This window comes from Peromyscus californicus, unplaced genomic scaffold, assembly GCF_007827085.1.
Source record: "Peromyscus californicus insignis strain IS unplaced genomic scaffold, ASM782708v3 Scaffold_7__1_contigs__length_154581171, whole genome shotgun sequence".
Lineage (NCBI taxonomy): Eukaryota > Metazoa > Chordata > Mammalia > Rodentia > Cricetidae > Peromyscus > Peromyscus californicus.
The window spans coordinates 5,008,574-5,031,996 of NW_026294595.1; the positions used below are offsets into that span (position 1 = coordinate 5,008,574).

General features: G+C 40.6%; 1 protein-coding gene across 3 annotated transcripts in view; it reads left to right on the forward strand.

Annotated features, from left to right (window-relative positions):
* Pbx3 (PBX homeobox 3) overlaps positions 1–23,423 on the forward strand; it is a 202,857-nt gene that overhangs the window by 152,243 nt on the left and 27,191 nt on the right. For all 3 annotated transcript variants that reach the window (XM_052726214.1, XM_052726216.1, XM_052726215.1), the window contains 3 exons: positions 2,060–2,301; positions 13,277–13,467; positions 20,211–20,346. In XM_052726214.1, the coding sequence (XP_052582174.1) occupies positions 2,060–2,301; positions 13,277–13,467; positions 20,211–20,346 (569 nt within the window). The remainder of the gene's footprint in view (positions 1–2,059; positions 2,302–13,276; positions 13,468–20,210; positions 20,347–23,423) is intronic.

The window sequence follows — 23,423 nt, forward strand, 5'->3', positions numbered from 1 at the left end:
TTACAGAACCTTGAAGGCAGATTTAAAAAAAAAAAAAATACACATTTGCAGGCAGGCATGGTGGCTCACACCTGTAAGTAATCTGAACACTCCGAAGGAAGGGGTGTGCGTGTGGGGGGGTGTCAGTCATGCCAGCTTGGGCTATGTAGTGAGACCCTATCACTCATCAACAAAGAAAAATTTCTCTCTTTTCAGAAGAAGTACAATTATCTAGACATAAAGGGGAAATAACACATACAGACACATGCGCGCGCGCGCGCGCGCGCACACACACACACACACACACACACACGTTAGCAAAAGTTGACTACGACAGAGAAGTGTAAAGAGCCTAACTTGATATAAAACAAAACAGAACTGGAAGTGCAAGATGAAACCATCCAGTGAGCTCACGCACACCAAAGCCTGGAGAGCAGGGTGTGTAAACCAGGAGTGGGTCCGTCATAAGGTCTTAACCCTGGAAATATTTAAGTGAATCAGAAGAGAGAAAAGATTTAAGTTGAAAATACCAACTTAGCCGCTGTGGAGCAGTTCTAGAACACTGTGAGGCAATTCTTTCTAGTCCCCCAGTAACTAGCAAATACATCATCAGCAATGACGTGTTTCTAGAGATTTTAGCTTAAAGAGTTATCTAACTTTTGGTTTCCCTAAATGAATTTATCACCTTGATATGTTATAATTTTCAGATCTTATTTGTCTCTGAATAGGCAGCTGATGTAATTTTTAAATTATGGTGACTTAGTTTTATTATTCAGTTGAAATTATTTTTAAACAAAAGTGACAGCTTTAAAATGTTTTGGGGGAGGAAATCAAAGTTGTGGATTTGAGCTATGGCAACCAAGAGCTCTGTCATGCCGTGAGTGTAATTCAGGGTGTCTATGGATGAAGTCTGTTCGTAAAAGAATTGATGGGACATGTAGGTTAGCATATGAAATCTCAGAGCTGGTGATCAGTTGAATACTTGGCAGCTTATAGATGTTACTGTCATGTAAGTTACACCAGACATAGAGTGTGTGCCACTGTGGATAAACAACAAGCACACACGCAAGAGGCAGACTCCAAATGCAAACAGATGAGATGCCAACTCCCCCTCCCCATGCCTTGTAAGTAGTGCGGGGAACCTGCTTCTGAACAGATTTACAGAGGTTAATTGGGCTGGGATAGTTTATATTGTGTTACACATTAATGAAAATGCTGATTTTGAGCTGTCATGACTCCAGTGCTTTTTATACCACGATAATTATTTTAAAACTTTGTCTTCTGTGTTGTTGAAAACATCTTGGCAGAAAGCCTGTGTGACCTGATTAAACCTATGAATTGTCAGTTGTGATCTATCGTACTCAGAAGAGGTTGCTGACTGGCACCACTTGGAAGTTCTTGATGTAAAAGCAGAATGAGATTGAAACTACTGTGCCCAGGACTCAATTGCTGTGTCGGTGGCACATTTTAAACTCTGTATTTGGTGTCCTTGTTGTGCAGTTTGCTGGCATGTGCCTAACAGTGCCCTTTTAATATGTATTTTAGTCTAGCTAATTACTTCATATTGAGTGTATTTTGCTTTTGAGATTGCATGATAGAAAAGCCATCTAGTCCTGTTTATTTCCCAATTTTTGATACAGACTGTGGATTAAAATTATTTTATGGAATTTCCAATTCTATTTCTCTGACTGTATAGAGAGACAGCTTAACCATGCTTTGTGAGTTTGTTTATATCTCTGCAATATTTTCTTTTCCTTAGGTCCTCCTTCCTACTTTATGCATAAATCATTTAAATCTGAAGTTCGGATAACCAGAATATTCTAAGAGCGTATCTCTTTCTAAGAGTCCAAGTTGGGGTTAAATTATGAAGGGGGTGTATAAAGAGTCCTAGGATGCATGTAAATGTATTTTGAAAGCAATTCTCATAGTCAAGCTTGTTTATCAAATGTGATCGATGAAGCTCTCAGCATGAATTGTAGTACGCTGATGTTGTTTGATCATTTTCTCAAATAAACAAAATACTCACACTGTTTGTCCTCTGTCTCTCGCTTCTTCTCTCTGTCTTTCTCTTTCCTTGAAGGTCTCAGCATCAGAGGAGCCCAGGAGGAAGACCCTCCCGATCCCCAGCTAATGAGACTGGACAATATGCTTTTGGCAGAAGGGGTTTCAGGTCCTGAGAAAGGTGGGGGATCGGCGGCAGCAGCTGCAGCCGCGGCAGCCTCTGGAGGTTCTTCAGATAACTCTATTGAACACTCAGATTACAGAGCCAAATTGACCCAGATCAGACAAATCTATCACACAGAACTGGAGAAATATGAACAGGTCAGCAGCCGCCACTCTCAGTCCTGCACAAACCTCTATTGCTCTTCTACTAGACTGTACTAACCAATTCCCAGGGCCTTAAGGGGTAGGTGTTAACACAGACTAAAATAAGCAAAGATGATGTATAAAACCAAGAGAGTTGTGGGAGATGCTGTGAGCTTATGGGGGCAGAGCTAACCCTCATATCTCTTTGTTTCAGTTTTATTCATTCCTCACATTCATGGTACCTAACTATCATACCTGTAAGCCCTTCCTTCCTGCACTTGGTGCCCTGCAGAGCTCTAAAATTCAACCTAGTCACTGTCTTTGTTCATAATCTGGAACAGCTGGCAAAAAGAGAAGCATCGTTGCATAGTGAGCTTTTTGATCTCATATACTGTGAGTTCTAGGACCCTCATAGGAATTCATTCTGTGGACTGTGCTAGACTATGTGGAAGGGGCTTCTGGGATCATTTGAGGATGAGACTCCTGGTTAACTGTGACTGTGCCAGGACAGAGTAGACCAGGCATTGTGCTAAATCCTGATCACAAAGAATAGGATTAAAAATCTTCTCAGCAAACTTACTAGCCAGACTTAATTGAGCCTCAGGTATCTTTGAGTTTAAGTGTGTCATTGTTCAATCTGCTAATAACAGAAAGTCACATTGCCAGTTTAACTCTAGCACGCTGTTGATTACCAAATGACTCTAGATTTCCAGAAACCCATATTAGTTCAAATGTGAGGGAACTAAGTGATTCCTGGATTCAACATACTATGGTAAAATGTGGGTAGTCAATTTTTAACATATTTTAGTTAGTAATTTAAGGCTAAAATTCTACTTAGATTAAGGACTTCTCATTTAATGTGGATTTTCATTTGAAAAGTCTTTAGAAGATTCACAATAATGTCAACTTTTGAACATACACAAAAATAAAGAGATGAGTTGTCTTATAAAATAGATACTGTATGTTAGCAGTCATTCATAATGCCTATACATTTTAGTGGGAACTGTGTGTGTGTGTGTGTGTTTGTGGTGTGGAGGGGTGTTCCTGGTGACTTTCCTTTTCCTTAAAGAAAAAAAATTTAAGAGTAGTTTTAGGTTCATGGCAGTATTATCTCAGTGATGTCTTCATGCTCTCTGCTCCCACATATGTATGGCTTACTTAGCAACACCACCTGCCAAAGAGGTCTGTTTGTTACAGCTCATGAACCGGCATTGACACATCAGCACCCCAAGTCCACCTTCTGTTATGGAGCTCTCCTGGAGTCTATGTGCTCTCATGCAGTCTATGTACTTGGAGAAGTGCATTTGCTTACAGCGTCTGAGAACATTTCCACTGTCCTAATGGTCCTTGTCACACATTCTCTCTGCCTCTCTCTCCCTCCCCCTCCCTCCCACCCTCTCCAACTTCCTCTTTCTCCCTCTCTTCCTTTCCCCCTTCACTCCTCCCCCATCGATCCTTGAAGATCACTCTTTGGTTTTCGTACTGATTTTTGACAGTTCTCTGAACAATTTCAGTTGTATATGTTGGCCCTCTACACCTGCCTTTTCTTACATTCTGAGAACGATAGTATTAAACCAATGCTGCATCTTTATTCCAGAGGTGAGTGTTTTGAGGAAGAGTAGAAAGATACAGTGTATGTTAAAATGAAATGCAAATTAATATTATAAAATTTTCTATTTGGGGGCAAGACTTTCAGGGATTCAAAACTATATTTTATTTGTAGGGATAAATTTTGGTAGAGAATGTTTAGATAATAAATTTGGAAAAATTATTGTGTATGTGTATGAAAAAATCCAGCTTTCTGATTTGACATGAATAATTGAGAATAAACAAAATAAGTCATGGTTGAGAGGTTGCCCTAAGCATAAACAGTAGAAAATGGTTCTAATTTGTAGTATAATCCTAATTGCCTAACTTTATGTTAAATAGGTCTATGCATATTTACCAGGCAACTGTCACTAGTCACCTTGCATAGAATGGGTGTGTGGGGCCAAATGGCCGCTCTGTTCTGGTTGTTCCTGCCCTCTGTCACAGTACTCTTCCCTCACACCGGACTTACTACTTCTTTAGATGGCCCTGTTAGAAGTAAAGCTGGCATCAACAGAAGGCAAGGACTCAAGCCTTCTTAGCTTAGAAATACCCTAAAAATTGCCCATGAGCTTTCAACAGCTTCAGTCTCAGCTAATACCAGAATCAGCTCACTAGTGTGTGTGGTGTGTGTGTGTGTGTGTGTGTGTGTGTGTGTGTGTGTGTGTTGCCTTAAAAATGCACATTATACACAAATTCTACATAAATTAATCAATTGTATTTGAATTAAATATAAAATTGAGAAATAACAAATTTAAATGTTATAATGGACCATATTTCTGGATAGAGTTAGTGCTTCATGGATTCTTGAATATATGTTTCCTTCCTCATTCTTAACATGTTCAGAAGGACATGTATAGACATGTGGAATCTGTGCAGCACTGTAGGCAGACAGATTATGAAGAAATGATCATAGATTGAGCTGAATTCCACTTTACACACTTGGTCCTGGAAGTTCTCAGTTGTTTACAGATGACGTGTGGGGTTTGACCTCTTGAGTTGTCTTTGGACAGCTTTAGAGCTGTATTTCTGCCAGTGCTGTTTTACAAGAAGAGGATTCCCTCTGTTTAGACCCAAGAACAAGAGGCTTTGATTACTTGCATGGTTAAATAGAGCTGAGTGAGGGCAAGGAGTGACATTTCTAAAATAGATAGTATTGTATTTCCATTCAGTGTCACCCAGCAAGGTCAGAGTCAGGCATCAAATCAGGTTCTGATCATATGCTATCCTTGTCTATTGGGTTTTATTGCTCTACACACAGAACTGGAAGATAATGCAGGTCTTCATACTCAGGCATCCTAAGACTGGCCCATGTTGGTTTGTGTTTGAGATGGGAACAGAAACAGATGAAAACAACTATCTTAAAGACTTTCCAAAAAAATGTATTTTCATTTTAAAAGTGATCAGGGAGATGCTGAATGACAGAGCGTTTATCAGGAAGTAGGAAGACCATGTATTTCAAGGCAGAGGCTTTGTTGGAAGATTCTGTGAGTCTCAAAGAAATAAACCACATCAGAATCTTAAGCAGTATTTACTCTGCTGTGTTTTGCAGTGAAGCTGTAATGAAAATGTATCTGAAGTCTGCTCAGATTTAGATTGCCATAAAATTAACAAACATCACCACTGCAGTAAATTAAAGAGCCTTGCAAGTTAAAGCACAGCCACACTCACAGTGAACACATTAGAGCTGCAGCAGGAGCAAAATCATGTCTAAGCTGCAAGGCTCAGTTTTACATTTTAGGGATGGATTGTCTTTAGACTCCTACTCTTTCCCCTCCAGAAAATGTTCTTTGATCATACATCTCTATTTCATAGACTCAGAAATTTGATGATTTGGGAGATAATCATCCAACTTCACTCACAAATGTTTTTGAGATATTACGTGTTGGGTGTGTATAGTGAGGTACTTTAATATTACTATCACCCAACAGGAAACAATCCTGTTCTCCTTTGGTCTTGCTGATCTGACACTGAGCTGGAATATGATAGTTTCCCAAAGCTTGCAGCAAGCACCTTAATACTTCATCTTGAGTTTATTGCTTTTTTCTGCTTGAGAGACAAACTTCTATCTTCTTGATAGAGCTGTTAGAATAAATCAACGAATTCTGAATGAACGTAAGCCCTGGTGCTAATGAGTCTTGTTCTTAAGAACTGAGGCTCTTGGTTGAGCTGTGTTTTCTTGGTTTCTCTACCTTGCCACCGAAAGGGAATGGGCACACTAGTTTTTGCAAATGAGATTTGACCTCAGTGTTTGTCCTCAGTTGAAGAGGAAAAGATCTATCATGCTCGATGCAGCTCTCCCACTCTGCTTGTATACAGGCAATTCGTGCTGTAATTTACAGCTGCTATAATAGAGACGACACATTGAAAGCTATCTACTATAATTATATTGAAATACATTTTTGCTCAAGGCAAAAGTATTGTAAGGTTCCCAACCCTTGTTAAGCATCTGGAAAGCTGCTCTTTGAATTCATCCCAAATCCACTAAAGCACTAGAACCAGACCCGAACTCTGAATGTGCTCAAATCCAGGTACCAATTTGGCAATTGCAGAAGACTACAAGAACTTACTACTGAGGTTTCAGGAGACTCCTGGAGAATGGAGGTTAGAAGAATTTTTTTGTTTTTGTTTGTTTGTTTGTTTCTCTGTGTAGTTTTGGTGCCTGTCCTGGATCTTGCTCTGTAGACCAGGCTGGCCTCAAACTCACCGAGGTCCGCCTGGCTCTGCCTCCCAAGTGCTGAGATTAAAGGCGTGTGCCACCACCACCCAGTGAGGGTGGGAGAATTTAAGCCACAGTAAAGACTGTGTTTGTAGTTTTGAAGTATCCCTACATTATATACTTAAATTTTCTGGCAAAAAAATCACCTTTGCTTGTAAAGAGATTTTATTTTATCAGGTTAAAAATGCTGATGTTACCATTGGGGGATGTAGCTCAGTGGAAGAGCCCTTCAGCATGTATGCGGTCCTAGGTTCATTCGGTGGTAGTGGCAAAATGGTGCTGATTATTGCCTTGTTACCACAAATGCCTAGGTCCATTTTGCCTTTCATAGTAGTTAAACAGATAAACAAAGGACACTAACTGGTGTAAATTTTGTATTTCTGTCTCCCTAGCAAGGCTCTTTTTACCCATTGCTTCATGGGAAGTGTCTTTAAGGTCTCAAGTGTGCTGAGCGAGTGTTCAACTCGTCCCTTTTACTTATATCAAGACAGAGTCTTGCTGAGTTACCTAGACTGGCCTTGAACTTGTGAGCCTCTCGACTCAGCCTTCTGAGCATCAGGGATTACAGGCGTGTGCCAGCATACACAGCCAGGTTTTACCCACTGGCTTTCATGCCAAGGATTTTCTTACTTTGAAGGAATATTTGCATATTTCCCTCTTTTTCTCTAAGTTACTGGTTGGTTGGCTGTATATTGATCTCATTCCAGTTGGCGTATACAAGATCTTTAAATGTTAACTTTTATCCTCAAATAAGAATTTGTAGATTTAATAAGCATTCAATGAATATGAAAATCTATAACATTAGAGTAAGGTCATATGAGGTTATCAAAGTGTCTAGAAACTGAACAGTTGAAGTCAGATTTTAGGATCAACTACTGTTTGTTTGAAATGGGGTCTCACTATGTTGCTGAGGCTGGGCTCAGATTCCTGGGTTCAGTGAATCTCCTGCTTCAGCTTTGAAAGTAGCTGGGACTATAAGTGAGCAACATCATACCTGAAATGGCATCTACCTTTAAGCAAGAGTTATTCTTTCCATCAAAAGTAGGTTTTAGAATGGGGCTTTTATGAACTGTTGCCAATAATCATCTTACGGAGATAGTTGCAAAGATGGTTTTTAGAATTGATCACCAAACCATTCAAAAACTTTATTTAAAAATCAGTGCTTGTCCTCTGTCTGATTTCACAGTTTTACATATAATTATGTATATTTAAATGAATAGAAAAGCATTGAGTCTTGAATTTCAACTGGAAAAAGCGCCATCACATTTTTGTTGTTGTTTTTTGTTTTTCGAGACAGGGTTTCTCCATGTAGTTTTGGTGCCTGTCCTGGATCTCGCTCTGTAGACCAGGCTGGCCTCGAACTCACAGAGATCCGCCTGGCTCTGCCTCCCGAGTGTTGGAATTAAAGGTGTGCACCACTGCTGCCCAGCTACAGAATTTTTTAAAAATACTGAAAATTTTAGTTTGGCATATAAATATTTCAAATATATTGTAATATCAAGGAGACAGTTTTACTAGTCAAAAATATCACTACAACATTATCTAGGATCTAAATATTTCAAATCCTGGATTATCAGTTGGTTTCTGTTTTCTAAAGAGAAAGGAGTAAATGGCAAGGAAAGGGGCTTATAATAATTGGTTGTAATGTCTTATCAGATGAAGTTTTCCATGACCTAGGTAAATTGTATCAATATAGTGTATGTTTTAAAACACAAACATTCATCCTACTTTTTAGTAGCTGAATTGAGAGGAAAAGGGGTTTCTGCCAATATTCTCATCGGAAAGTTCAAGAAGTCAAAACTCCTTTTCCTAAATATTCCAGTTAACCAAGGTAAATTTGCATTTATATTATGAACACTTGCTAGTTAGTTTTTTAACTGTGGAAAAACAGTAAAATGATGAAAATTGTCTCTATTATGTAGTAGTATTATGTAGCAATGTAGTCTTGGGTACAGGGAGGTATGTGAACATCCTGCAGTGTGGATAGCAGCAGTTGCCAGCATCTGTTTGGGTGGCCCTTCCAAACAGCTCTGGAATCATTTGAGCATCCACTCTGTTCTATTTTTATGAAAGTCTACCTTTTAAAGAGTAGATGACGAGGCACTCTGCTGTGCTTTCCTCTGAACCAGTACAGATGATGATGAAAACGAGGCTGTAATTTACTCTCAGTGGTGGAGGGAAAAAAATATCACTTTGTCTAAAGTGTATGCATCTTTCTTAAGGGTGTACCCAGATTTTAATTATCTAAATGTAAATACTTAACGAATTTTACTTAGAGTAATGAGCTAAAGTGAATACCACATAAATGAGATGTTCTAATTAATCATGTATGAACTACTGGCTTAAAGGAAAGCTCTGAGTTCTGTGAGTGCTGGGCTAATGCCAAATTGCTCATCAGCATTTTCATTCATAGATGACTTCATTTAATAAGGTGGGAAACATTAGCAAATGTTCTAGGAAATTACGAGTTTTTAAAGGCAAAAACTTTTTTCTTTTCTTTTAACCTTTTTCTTTTGTGAACTACTGGATGCTTATTAGGGATCACAGAGAAAATACCCATCCTGGAGAGGGTAAAAATCAGACAAAAAAAAGAAAGCTGCTCTCTCAAGAATCATTCACGTGACGTCTTAATTACTTACAGTGAAGTATGCCCTGCCATGGTGTAATCATAATGTGTAAGTAGGTTTACAGGAATCTGCAGAGTTCAATGAAGAAGTTAGAACTACGTTTACACTCCTGCCCAACCGTTCTCACAGTTTGCATTTGTAGTGCATAGACTCAACACTCTTGAAGACCCCTAACCCCTGGGGACTTTGGCTTGGTAGATTCTCTCTATCAATATTTATCATAATAGAAATTAAAGCCACAAAACTCAAAACATTCATTAATCACTTAAAAAATAATAGCAAGTATTACAGGTTAACCTAATTTTTTAACTTTATTTTTTAAAATACCTTCAGTTGGGTGTGGTGACTTATACCTTTAATCCCAATATTTGGAAGGAAGAGGCATTGGCTCTCTGTGTGGTCAAGGCCAGCCTGGTTTACATAGAAAGTTCCAGGAAGGAAGAAGGAAGGCATAGTGAGACCTCCCTCACCCCCTCCCCACAAAAAAAAGCCAAAAAAAAAAAAAAGACCTTCAAACATTTGTGAGAAGAACATTGCTTTTTACCTTTTTGCAGAGACTAATTTATTTCTTGATTTATTCTTCATTTCACTTCCATAATCAGTTGTCATACAGTTGAAGTTTATAAGTGATTTCTGGGCTTACACATTGGAAAAGAGAAGAGATGGCTAGATATCAACATCCTTTTTGGGATAATTGTGGACATCCTCTCTTATACACTGAAACATGACAAGTTACAGTTATAACAATGAGCTGCCAAGCGGTAATCTGGAACTGTATGAATGAATGTGTTGTGTTCTGTTCCTTGGGAACCCATTAGTCTAATTTGTACTTTGAATGTATTTCCTCCCTATGCACTATGCATGCTTTTGTAGTGTAGTGCATTGATCATTTTGGAAGCATTACCTCACTGGATTAAGGATATCTTGTGTGTGATAATGCACATCATTATACAGTATGACAATAGACTCCTTAATGTCACCACTATCAGAAAGTCTCCAGGGAAACTATCAAGGTCACAAGTTTTCAGAAATCCAAATTTCCATTTGAAAACTAAAATTTTATCATTGGCACAAATTCTGCCAGCTAGCTGTTTGGGTCTACATGAGAGACCAACTCACTTGGTTCATTTTTGAGAAAATATCTGCCAAATAGCCAAGTCCAAATAATAATTTGTTTGTTTTCTTTTCATATAAAAATAGCATTCTGGGGGATGACTAAACTATGAATTTAATCATATGATAGGTTTTCTTGAGCCAGTGACTCTTTGATATGCAGGAAAAGAGCTTTCTGTGTGCTTCCCCTCGTCACACAGAATCTTAAAGACACACTTGAGGGTTGAGATTTAATAAAATGAACAGTCTTCACTAAGAACGTTCCTGAATGAGACTAGCCTATGTGTTTATGTGACCGTGTGGTTGTGATGTTTGTTTGTTGTCTGTCTGTCTGACAAACTATTTCAAGGGTTACCAAGTTCATTGGTTTACAACATGCTCCAGTGCTGTCCTGCCCCATGTAGCAGTCAGGAGTCATTAGCCACAGGTAGCTAGTGAAGTATGTCAAGTTAAACTAGTCTGAACTGATGTGTAAAATATACACTGGATTGGAAAGGGTGCAGAAAAGGATATGAACTACCTCAGTGACTGTTTTAAAGCATCAATTATGTATTGAAATGTTATTCATGAATTATTTGAATAAAATATATCATTAAAATTAATTTTACCAGATTTCTTAAATGTTGACTCATCATAGAGAATTAAAAAAAAACTTATGTGGATCACTGTATGTTTTACTGGGAAGCACTGCTCCAGAGTTATGAGGTCTTGTGGCCAATTAGGAGGAAAGTTAGAAAGTCTGTCCTTAGGGATTTAGTGTTGCACATATGTTGGCATAGAAACACCCAGGAGCCCCGCAAAAATATATTTCACAGCTTCAGTTAGCTCATCAGTTTCCAAACGTACTGTACCTTTGGACCATCTGTTAACATTCTATGGAACTATAGAATTTGCTAATCCTGTGAGAAATAGTTCAACATTTTTCATTTTACTTATGAGAAAACTAGAGGCTGAGGTTGTCATATTACACAATTTGGAACTGATATAAGCATTCCCTTAGGGAAAGTACAGGAAATAATATATACATATCTTTCTTGGCCATGTGGCCACTTGCTTTTAGCTTGGTATAAATCCAGAGTGATAGTGTAATGGGGGAAATTTACTTTTTAAAAATTTGGTATCCTTAAAGATAGAAAAACTTCTGTTTTTGTTTGTTTGTTTGATTTTTGAGGCAGTATCTCACTTAGTAGCCCAGGCTGGCCTAGAACTCACTCTGTAGACTAGGCTACGTCAAACTCATAGAGATCTATCTGCCTGTGCTTCCTGAATGCTGAGATTAAAGGCGTGCACTACCATACCCAGCCTAAGACCTGCTTTTAATCTACAGAATTCCTTAATATTTTACTGTACTGAATATCAGGACAATAATTATTGGCCTTTAAAAAACATATAGACTATCTTTGGTTCTTAAAAGAAAGCAAACCAAACCCACAGAGTCTTCCCCTCAGAAATACACAAGTGCACACAGCTTGTGTTTGAGTTTCAGGAGGTTCCGAACCATCTTTTCCTAAGCCTCTCCCAGGACTGTGATTTAGACGCCTTTGCTTATGGTGCAGGCTGCTGGGTTTATGGCTGTTAGCCAGCCTGACTCTCATTCTTGAGTTGTGATATGAAAGCCCACCAACCTGTAGGTATTCACTGGGTGTCTGCTATCGCATTGCACAATTTCACTCTGAAGAGTCCTATAATGTGGGCCACTTCTCATAAAAATCAAGTTCTCACAATTTAAAACATTTGAAAAATACTTCAAATGAATGGTGAACACAACTTACTACTACGTCTTCTTAGAAAGTGTATAGCGAAGGATAGTTCTTCAGTGAGCAGTTAGGAAAACCATTGCTCTAACGGGTGATGTTGAGGGTGGTGAATGTTATGGCAGCTTCAAAATGTGTTTTTCCTGTGGCCTTAAGATAGCAGATGCTCTTTTATCTAGGGTACAGACCGCTGTTTATTTACCAGGAGTGCTAGATTGCAGTGTAGGCCCACTTATATAGCACTATAGATGTACTACAGTGTAGGCAACTGACAGAGATGGTGTCTGAGGATTGCTAGCTAAAATGTTCCAGACTCAATTTGGATTCTTGGTCTCTTGCTGCCTCTCCCCTGAAGAACTGAGATGCTTTACACAGGTGGCTTTTGTTCACTGAGGCCTGCACTGTGGATAACTGATCTGTTGTTATACAGGCTTGTGTGCTTACTCAGATCAGATTTACCATCCCCAGCACCAAATCAAACCAAATAGGAATTTGCGAGTTCTCCTGTTCTTTCTGCCATCGCTCCTCTGAACTCAACAAATGCTGCATTGCTAGGCTGTTACACATGTGCTCTTCTGACCTCTGTCTTCATCTGCAAAACTCCTTCCTATTCTTTAGAGTCCACTAAAGCATCACTTCTACCATGAAGCTTCTGGGTGGTCCTTCTCCTCTAGAACTAGTGAAACACTTATCACCATCTTCCCATCAGCCTTCACATTGGCTTTTTTATGTGATAAGTGATGTTCCCCCTCATCTCTAAAGGCCAGCTCTTGCTCATTTCTGTGTCCCTGGCAGCTCTGGAAGGGTTTTTAATTTCATGATCCTACAGTAAACATTTGTTGAGTAAACACAACACCCTAGAGAAAAAGAGGAGCCACAAGCATGCATTTGGTAGGAGATAGCAACCAGTGCATTCCAATGGGAAACATCATTTGGACATGGAGCAGGGCCAGGTGGGAAGGACAGTTAGGATCTGGTCCTTTGCATGTCTGCCATTCAGTTTCAGAAATCTTGCTGTTTTAACTGTGTCGCCACTTTTTCCTCAGCTGCTTAGTTCACACTCGCCCTACTCACTGCTAGTACTGCTGGATATTGCTAGTGAGGTGGAAATTCAGATGGGTGAATGTCTGGGTGTGATAATACAAAGTTTCAGTTTCTTAAGGAGTGTTTTTTTTTCTCTCCTGTTACAGGCATGTAATGAATTCACAACACATGTGATGAACCTTCTCCGAGAACAGAGTAGAACGCGTCCCATTTCCCCAAAAGAGATTGAAAGGATGGTGGGCATCATCCATCGGAAATTTAGTTCCATTCAGATGCAGCTCAAGCAAAGCACGTGTGAAGCAGTTATGATTTTAAGATCAAGGTTCCTTGATGCCAGGTATGTGAGGCAATGAATCTTCTGCATGGCTTCCCCCTTTGCTCCTTGTTTGTTTTCAGAGAATCTAGCTGGTCAATCTTAGATTCTTCAGTTTGGCTATATGAGCTCTTTTCTGTGAATAGGTAGGTGATCCACCTGTGGTACCCATGCATCAGACAGCCTTTTCTTGTCCTGGAAGTGTAACTCAGGAGCTGCGGATTGAGTGACTCTGGAAATAGGTCGCCTTAGTGCTGCTGCTAGAGGCTTTAGGACTAATTATTTCCTTTCCATTCTGACACCAAAAGTTTGTAAGGTTGATTTTTATTTTGCACAATTTTTTTTTTAATTTTCTGTATATGGTGTTTTGCCTACCTGTGTGTCTGTGCACCAATGTGTGCAGGAGCTCACGATGGTCAGAAGAGGGCATTAGGTCCTGGAACTGGAGTTGGGAACGGTTTTGAGCCACTGTGTGGGTGCTGGAAACTATACCCAGATACTTCGCAAGAGCATCAAGTGCTCTCAACTGCTGAGCCATCTCTCCAGCCCCTCTAAGAATTTAACATTTACCTTGCTTGTGTATACCGTCTGAAGACACCGGAGATGGTGGTACTCCTGAGAAGCACCCTATTTGACTGATCTCATTACCATAAAACACCAGTCTATAAGGCCAAGTGAGAAAGCCTGCTAGTGTCCCTGTGTGGAGTGACATAATGCATCCCATGTGGCAGTTAATTGTCTGTGGTGACCTACTGAATGACACAGAAGAACTGTCAAGGACTTACACACCAACAGTGAAGATGCCTCTGGGACATTTCTCAAGCCAGGGATCTGTCCAGTTATGGAAAGGCATTTCTATTTTATCTTCTTTCTTCTCCCCTTGGGTTCTGACAGAAGCCATCATTTCCATCTAAATCTCACAATACTAACAGAAAAAATACATGAGGCAGTGCTGCAGCTAGAAAACTAAGGGTGTGAACATCTGTAGGCCAGACCTGTCTAAGATTCAAGCAGGAGACACTTTCCACCTAACAGTACGCTGTTTTCCTAACTGAGCCAAGCTCTGTATCCCCTGGCCCTGCTGAACTCTCAGCAGGACCCTCAGTCTTCGGACGTCTCTCACACTGACTCTCTGCTTTCCTCTTTCTTGGTCTAGTGGTTCCTGTTCCCCCTTCTGTACCTAAGCTAGCCTAAGACCTTTTCCCAGGCCCCACTTCCCAGGCTCTCTCCCCACAGCCCAGTCTCATCATCCCTTACCATCAGTACCACTGTGTTACCCCGATGCTTTGTTTAAAACAATGGTAGCCTGTTGGATTTGGGAATGTAGTACAGTTATTGTAAAGCTTAGCATGCGTGAGGCCCTGGGTTCTATCCTAGTACCAAAAGACAGATCAAATAAATAAATAAATAAATAAATAAATAAATAAATAAATAAGTAAAACAAGACTACAGTTTGTCTTTGCTGGTTAACTCACATAAGCCCCCTCCTCTTGGTGTTGAAGGCTCTATGTGTGTGGCCTGTTCTTTGTTGTTGTGAGGATTTTCTGTTTGTTTTGTCCTGAGGATAGAACACAGGATCTTGCACATGGCAGGCAAGCTTTGTACCAGTGAGCTACACCCTCAGCCTCGCTGACAGTTGTTACTTTGAGATAGAGTCTCAGTTGCCTGATTGTCCTGCCTCAGACTCCCGAGGAACTGGGATTACAGCAGGTGTCACCACACTTGACTGCTTTAAGGTTTACTATTATTTCTAGGTTTAAAGTGCCAAGATCATTGTAGGAAGTCTTGGAAATGTATAAACTAGAGAAGAGAGGGCATCCATAATTTTGTTCTAAAAAAAGGGGGGGTTACAAATGTTTTAATGCATTTCCTTCTGCTTTCTCATTTGTTTGGTTTTGTTGTTGTTTTGAGACAGGATTTTACTGTGTAGCCCTAGCTGCCTGGAACTCACTCTGTAACCAGGCTGGCCTCAAACTCACAGAGGTCTGCCTGCCTCTGCCTCCCAGTGCTGGGATTAAAGGCGTGCGCCACTGCTCCCAGACCCATAGTTTATGCTTTAGCATTTAAATTATTCTCACTAGTTCAAACCCTCCCTTCTTCCTTCTTCAGTTCCTTACTTGTTCTGTGAAACAGTTAACAAGGCAGGCAAACGTATGTGTACCAGTTTAGCGTGCATTCTACCTGAGGAGAAGGGTAATAAGCAGGTAACACATGCCATCAAATAGAATCCTATTTGATGGTCCAGTGACTGTAATAGGGTGATAAGTCCCGGGAAGAAAAAGGAATGGCAGAGGAGATAATATAAAAGGCTATTCTATACTTGACCTCTGACCTTTGAGTTGTCTTCTGTGGGTTACTTCTCAGAATAGAATACGTTTTACTCCCCTTTCTTCTGGGTTTTCATGACACCCCCACCAGGCCAAAGAGTCATTGAAAGTCAAAATTACAGCAAACTTATATGTCATCAGTTATAAAACCTAATTGATTGATAGGGCATATAAATGCCTATTTTTTATTTTATGGATATTTTAAAGATATTTTATTAGAAATATATCAAGGAAAAATTATTACACAGTTATATTTGAAAATGGGACATACTTTTTTCCATAAATGACTGTGACTTGAGCTCCTATTTTCAAGAAAGGGTGTTTTTTAAATTGTAGTAAAAGCTCACTTTCATTAGCACAGTAAAGTTATTGCAACCTTAAATGTTGGAATGGGAGATTTAAAAGATTTTATTTTTATTTTTTATTATGTGTATATGTTCATGTCCAAATGTGGTTTTGTGTATGTGGGCATATATTTTCATTTTTAAGATGATTTATGTGTTTATTTATTTGTGTGTGTGTAATATACACATGCAGTGTCTATGGAGTCCAGAAGAGGGTGTCAGATCCTCTGAAGCTGGAGTTCTAGGAGGTTCTGAGCCTGATGGATGCTGGGAACTGAACCTGGACCTCTGGACCAGCAGTGAGCACTGTTAACTGCTAGACAGTCTCCAGCTCTACTCACCACAGTTTCTGTTTATTTGATTTAATAATATGTTAATTAATTTTTGAGAATTTCAAAGTATTTTGATCATATGAATGATTTTTTTTATTCATGCTTTTAGCAGCTGAAGTCACAGTTTGGGAGGTGGCATGAGGAAACAAATGTTTAATTTTTTTATCAAATTTGAGCATTTTTGTAAAAAAAAAAAAAAAAAGCTATTTAAAACACACATCTTCGTGGACTCTGCTAACACGCTTTCTGTTCTTCCCTGTGGATGCTTTCCTGTTCTTGCCTGCATGTATGTTTGGTTTTTACATAACTGCATTCATAATGTGTACACCTAGTGGTTTCCTTTTCTTCCACAAAGAATAAGTATGTTATAACCTTGAATGAGCCGAGCTAGAATAAGAGAGTGGCAGAGCTGAGAGAGAGGGTGCTCCTGTCTCTGTGCCTGCTCCCCGAACCCCAACCCCAGTGGTGGTGCTGGGGCACATACAGCCCTGGGACTGATGTGCAGTACACACTGTCATGAGGCACAGCGTTTCGAGTGTGGCACCCTGGGGGAGGAGTGAAACCAAGGACATATGCCTAGTGGCATTTTCTACGGGAGGTTTTCCTAAAGAGTAACAAAGCGTAGGACCTTCCTCAGTCCTGTGCCTTCCAGTAAATGCAGACCCTACACTTCAGTCTTTCGCTGAGGCTGGGCTCTTGAGTGACCCCCTCTGTGCCAAAAAGCCAAGTGCATGTTCCAGGCCTGCGTGCCTACCCAGACAGGCGATCCCTTGCTTAGTGCGCACTTTCCAGAAGACCATGTTCATTAGACAAGCCTGAAGTGTGTGTCAGTGTAAAACCTTCAGGAATTGTGTGGCTGGTGTACCTATGCTGTAATTCACATGGAGCTCAGTCTGTGCTGCCCATTAATCTGTTCTCTGAGGTTTTTAGATGTTTGCCAAAACTTCCCCTGGACAAAATCTCTGAGTCAAACTTTACTTCCTAGAGGTTTTCTTTTCTTTTGTCCATTTACATTTTCCATTGTCCAAATAAATGCCTGGCTGTCATTTATTCTCTTTAACCCTGGCCTTGTCTCTGGACTTCATGTTGTAGCCATGCAGTAGAATTGAGTAGAATGGCCACATTGGGAGTATGGGAAAGGTTAGAGCAGACAGTTGGGTATCTAGGGGGGCTGTCACTCAGCATCAGCTTATTGTGTGGCTGCTCTTCCAGTTTTCCACATACAGCTGCAAAAGTAGGTTTTTATATGCAGGTCATTACTGTGAGCTCTCAACAGGGAATGCCTTCAGCTTCATATTAGTATCAATTCTGGACCTTTTCCACTGTACTTACTCCACCCGCTGCTCAGCAGGGTGTACCTCTCCAGTGGTCCCACCTCAATGTTTTGTCTTTCTTTTGGAGCCACGTGTGATCCTGCAAAGTATGAATTATTCTTCTCAGTAGGTTCCCCTTCTTCTACCCATTTCGTCACCAGATAGATCCTGGCCCCCAGGACACAATGATTTAACCTTCCATAAAGTTAAGAAACTTCAGGACAGAAACCTGTAATTTTTTTTTTTTTTTTTTATCAAACCTACATTAATCACTCTCCTGACTGAGTGCTGTGCCGGCTGGGTTGTACCTAACTGCTTGCTACCTTAGTGATACCGTGGTAACCAGCTAATCACACCCTTACACCCACTTTTTGGAGTGCAGGATATCACAGTTGAGAAAGTCATTAAGATGATTTGAAAGCAAGTGTTGAGAGAATTATCTAGGGAAGGCGTTTTCCAGTCACAGAGTAGCTAATCTAAAGTGAAATCTGACAGATGTTCGTTTTCAGGCAGGAATTCTTCAAAACAGAAATAATAACCACCAAATATAAGCTATGTTTTTGCTACCCAAAATATGTTGTTAATAAACATTTGGTTTCCTGATATTTGCCCCATATGCACCCCTCCAGCTAAAACAGCAAAATGTGCTTCTCTGCTCTTTCCTTTGTGAGGAACTTGTATCCAAGTCCAGGCAGTTGCTTACGTGGAAAACCCCTAAGTCCTTCTTGGTGTATGTTTTTTCCTCCCTTCTCTCCCCATCTCATTGCTGCCCTGCCCCATCACTTCCTCCTGTATCTCCCTTCTAAGTGGATCTTGAATCTTAGTTCTGTGGCCCTCGCCATGAACTAGCTTGCCATCACCTCCAGCTTGACCCACCGGCGAGGCTGACTCTTCAGTAGTCTGCATGTCCTTCTGTGCTCTCTTCCAGCTGTTCTCAGTGTCAGCTTGACCTTGACATGAGTGACATGAAAACTGTGGTGCAGGCCTGTAATCTTAACACTCGGAGGCAGAGGCAGGCAGAGCTCTATGAATTTGGTCTATGTAGCAAGTCCTAGGCCAGCCATAGTGAGACCCTGTCTGGAAAAACAAACAGAACAAAAAACATAAAAAGTAGGGCAAGTGAGAGAGCTTCTTGATACCAAGCTTGACAGTCTGAGTTTGAGTCCTGGAACTATGTGGTAGAAGGAGAGAACCAATTCCCACAAGTCGTCCTCTGAATGCCACATGTGTGCCTCCACAGATAAATCATGCATACACATGCATATGTGAGCACACACACACACACACACACACACACACACACACACACACACACACACACACACTAAATAAGCAAATGTAAAAATAGTATTTTAAGAAACAGGAAAGCTTAAAACCTCAACAGCTTCCTGTTGCACTTAGACTAAAACCTGGAACAGCTTGTGAGCCTCACACCCTCTGTCATCTGGCCCCTCCTTTCCTTCCAGGCCGACTCCCACGTCCCTAACTTTTTCTGAGCCACGGCCTCTTCTAGCCCTTTAGACTAACCAAGTTCTTTTGCATCTCAAAGTCCTCTCCTCTGCCCACTCCTGTTCACCTCTCTTTGTCTAACTCCTGCACATTTCCAGGTCTCAGATTGATTTCCTCAAGGAACTCAGTCCTCTGTGTTTCTGTTACACACTGTCATTTCACCTCACACTGTTTCCTCATGATACTTTGTATGGTCACTATGATGCAAACCTACTGATTTCTGTGTTCTTTTGTTGAGAGGTGTTTGAGACAGGTTGAGACTATGTAGCCCTGGCTGTCCTGGAACTTGCTCTGTAGACCAGGCTGGCCTCAAACTCACAGTTATCCACCTGCTTCTGCCTCCCAAGTGCTGGGATTAAAGGTGTGGCCACCATTGCCCAGCTGATTTCTGTGTTCTTATTTAATGTTTTTCTACCCTCTTCCTGACCTCCAGGTGCCTGTAAGTTCTCTAAAATGTGTCTGGTTTTCTTTTTTGTTTGTTTCATTCTCCATGTATCTTCATTTAATACCTAGAACATATTAGGTCTTTTTTTTTTTTGGCAGTGGCAGGGGGCCGGGGGTGGAGGGGGAAGGTGGGCAGCATGTTTCAAGACAGAGTTTCTTTGTGTAGCCATGGCTGTCCTGGAACTTCCTCTGTAAACCAGGCTGGCCTCAAACTCACGGAGATCCACCTGCCTCTGCCTCCCAAGTGCCAGGCTCACATCAGGTCTTGAATGAACTTTTTGAATAAAGAATGAGATGCATTGTGCTTCGTACTCTTGTACTTTTCTGAGTCATGCTGTAGCTAGACCGGGCTGGACCATGCTTCAGAGGCTGCCTGGAGTCCTTCGTAGCTCTCATACTGATGAGTTAGAAGTCCACTTTCTTATGCGGTCCTAATTAATTGTAATTGGGTAACACCGATAGCTGTGACTTACTTTTTCCTCCCTGCTTTTGTCATAGACGGAAAAGGCGGAACTTCAGCAAACAGGCCACAGAAATCTTGAATGAATATTTTTACTCACACCTCAGCAACCCCTACCCCAGTGAAGAAGCCAAAGAGGAGCTGGCCAAGAAATGCAGCATCACAGTGTCACAGGTGAGCGACCCCACGGGCTGTGCTTTCCTGGGATGCGGGACATCTGTTTGTTCAGGGCCTCATCTGCTGTCATAGCCAAATGGTCATCTTCAGAGAAGCTATTTTAAAATTTACCTATTTCCTCAATTAATTTGAGAAATCAAAGCTTAGGTAATTTTTTAAAATCACTAGTTGACAAGGAGTGAAGATTCTATCCATCTTCTGGTCCCCAGTGTCAATCTGCTACTGACAGGTAAGTGTGCCATGGGAGAGGCATGGTCACTTTCCTGTACATGTCGTGTAGTCCTGGCTCCCTGACCTAGATAACTGACCCAAGGTGCTTCACTAAGAAAACCCAGTTTATTTGTTGCTGAGGAAATTGAACTCTGGGGTGAAAGCCTGGAGTTCAGAGAGCCCCTTGTAGGTAGTTGTACTGTAATGTGGATTTCTTTCCATTCTTCCTTCCTACTCAAAGTTGTGTTGCCGATTGAGATACTTCAAAAATAGACAAATAACTTCATCTTTAAAAATATAAATACAGTCTTCCTCAAGGCTGGAAAGATGGCTCAACAGTTGCTGCTCTTCCAGAAGACCTGTGTTCAGTTCCCAGCACTCACAGCACAGCTTATAAGTATCTGTAACTCCAGTCACAGGGATCTAATGCCCTCTTATGGTCTGTGTGGGCCCCAGGCAGGCACTTGATGCACAGACATATATGCAGGCAAAACACTCATACACATAAAATAATTGATTAATTGATTGATTTTAAAATATTCCTCCTTTATTCATTGAAAAGCAGTGTGTCTGTGTCAATAGGTATAGACTTGTGATTACTTGCTAAATATTATTATTTATTATTAAACAGTAATTATTTACATAGCATATATATTATATTAGATTTTATTAGTGCTATGGAGATAATTTCAATCTACAGGAGGGGGTATGGAGGTGAAATACAAATACTAAGCCATTCATGAAACTTGAGCATCTGCTATTCCCTAGGGGATTCTGACAGTAAATATCTAACTGGAATTACCTTTAAAATAAAATTGTTTTCAAATTTCCACATTTTTGTTTATAGATTACCATGTAAGCAATGCCTTTTTTTTTTTTTTCTTTTGAATGAACAGTGATAATGTACCAGTTCTGGCAACTGGAGTTTAAAGAAAAGCTAACTCACTGGGCAGTGGTGGCACACACCTTTAATCCCAGCACTCAGAAGGCAGAGGCAGGCGGATCTCTGTGAGTTCAAGGCCAACCTGGTCTACAGAGCAAGTTCCAGTATAGCCAGGGCTATACTGTGAGACCTTGACTCGAAAAACAAAACAAAACAAACAAACAAACAAAAAACCAAAAAGAAAATAAAAGAAAGGAAGAAATGCTAACTCTCCCAAAAGTTCATGATTAGAATTCTAAAACAATATACTCCAGCTACATATTAAATATATTATTCTGTGTCTTAGTTACTGCCCCATTGCTGTGCAGAGACACCATGACCATGGCGACTCTTATAAAGAAAGCATTTAATTCAGGACTTGCTTACAGTTTTAGAGGGTAAGTCCATGATCGTCATGGCAGGAACAGACAGGCATGGTACCAAAGCAGTGGCTGAGAGCTTTACATTTTCATCAGTAAGGAGCATGCAGGAAGAGAGAGACTGAGCTGGGTGTGGGCTTTTGTAACCTCAAAGCCCACCCCCAGTGACACACCTCCACCAATAAAGCCACACCTCCCAGTCCTTCTGAAACAGTTCTATCAACTGGGAACCAAACATTCAAACATGAGCCTATGGGGCTGTTCTCATTCAGACCACCACATCCTGCCATATAATAGATATATTTTCCTATACACTTGAACCCAAGACACAAAAGAATCTCCTTTGGATTCTAATGAAGATGTTATATTAATGTCTTATGTGATTGTTATTTAAGAGAAAATAATAGCCTGAGTTTACACTGATTTTGTTTTGTTGTTTAATTTTTTTGAGACAGGGTGTCATTTTGTAGCCCTGGCTGTCCTAGAACTAACTCACTAAGATCTGCTTGCCTCTGCCTCCATTCCTGCTAGGATTGGAGGCCTAGGGCCACCACTCCCGACCCTGGGCTGATTTTTTAACTTTTCTTTTAATGTTGTTTCCAGAGCAACCTTGATTTGTAATTAGGATTTCATTCAAGGCTTAATTTCCTTCGCTTATTAAATTGTATTTTGATCCCTGCCCAGTTTCTTTTGAAAATGTTTTATTTAGTGTGTTTGCGGGCACATAGGTGCTGCCGTGTGTGTGGAGATGGAGAACAGCTTTCAGAAGCTAGTCCTCTCCTTCCTCCTGGATGGTAGGGCTAGAACTGGAGTCTTCAGGATGGTCACTTTCAAATATGATGTCATTGATTTGGATTTCCAGGTTCAAAGTTATGTCTAATAGAAAATGCCTCTGTCTAGGCTGTGTAGCACTGACTGACACTTGAAACATGGAGCTTTCTTTCTGGGGCTTGGGTGTTGAATGTGATCTTGTTCTGACAGGGTCAACATAAAGGAGGAAGGGCTTGTTTTGGCCCTAGTTGGAGGATGCAGTCTTTCATGGCAGTGAGACATGGTGGCGGGAGTGTGTGGCTGTGGGTTGTATTATGTTCACAGTCAGAAAGCAGAGAGAAATGAACTTTGATCCCCATTGTGTCTTGCTCTTTTTATCCAGTTTGGGTCCCTGGGCCATGGTTTGGTACAGTCCACATTCAAGGTGGGCTTTACTCCGCCATTAAACTTCTCTGAAAAGGACCTCACAGACAGTCCTGGGTGTGACTCGCAGGTGACTCTAAACCCAACCAAGCTGAGCATAAAGATTCGACAGCACAGTGCATGTCCCCACGTGCTGAGCCAGCTGACAGCCAGGTCTGCTTTCCTGCTTAAATGTTGTGGGTCCTTTAAGGTGTATTACTCCCACTCTGTCTGTAACTTTTCAACAATATGTCTAACACTGGGGAGCAGCATACAGTATATCCTTTCCAAAGCTCTGTGATCCAGATTTTTTTGATAGCTGTAGTATGTAGCAATTTGGATGTAGTTCTAGGTCATCTTCAGTATATACTTGGGAATTAGCAATAAAA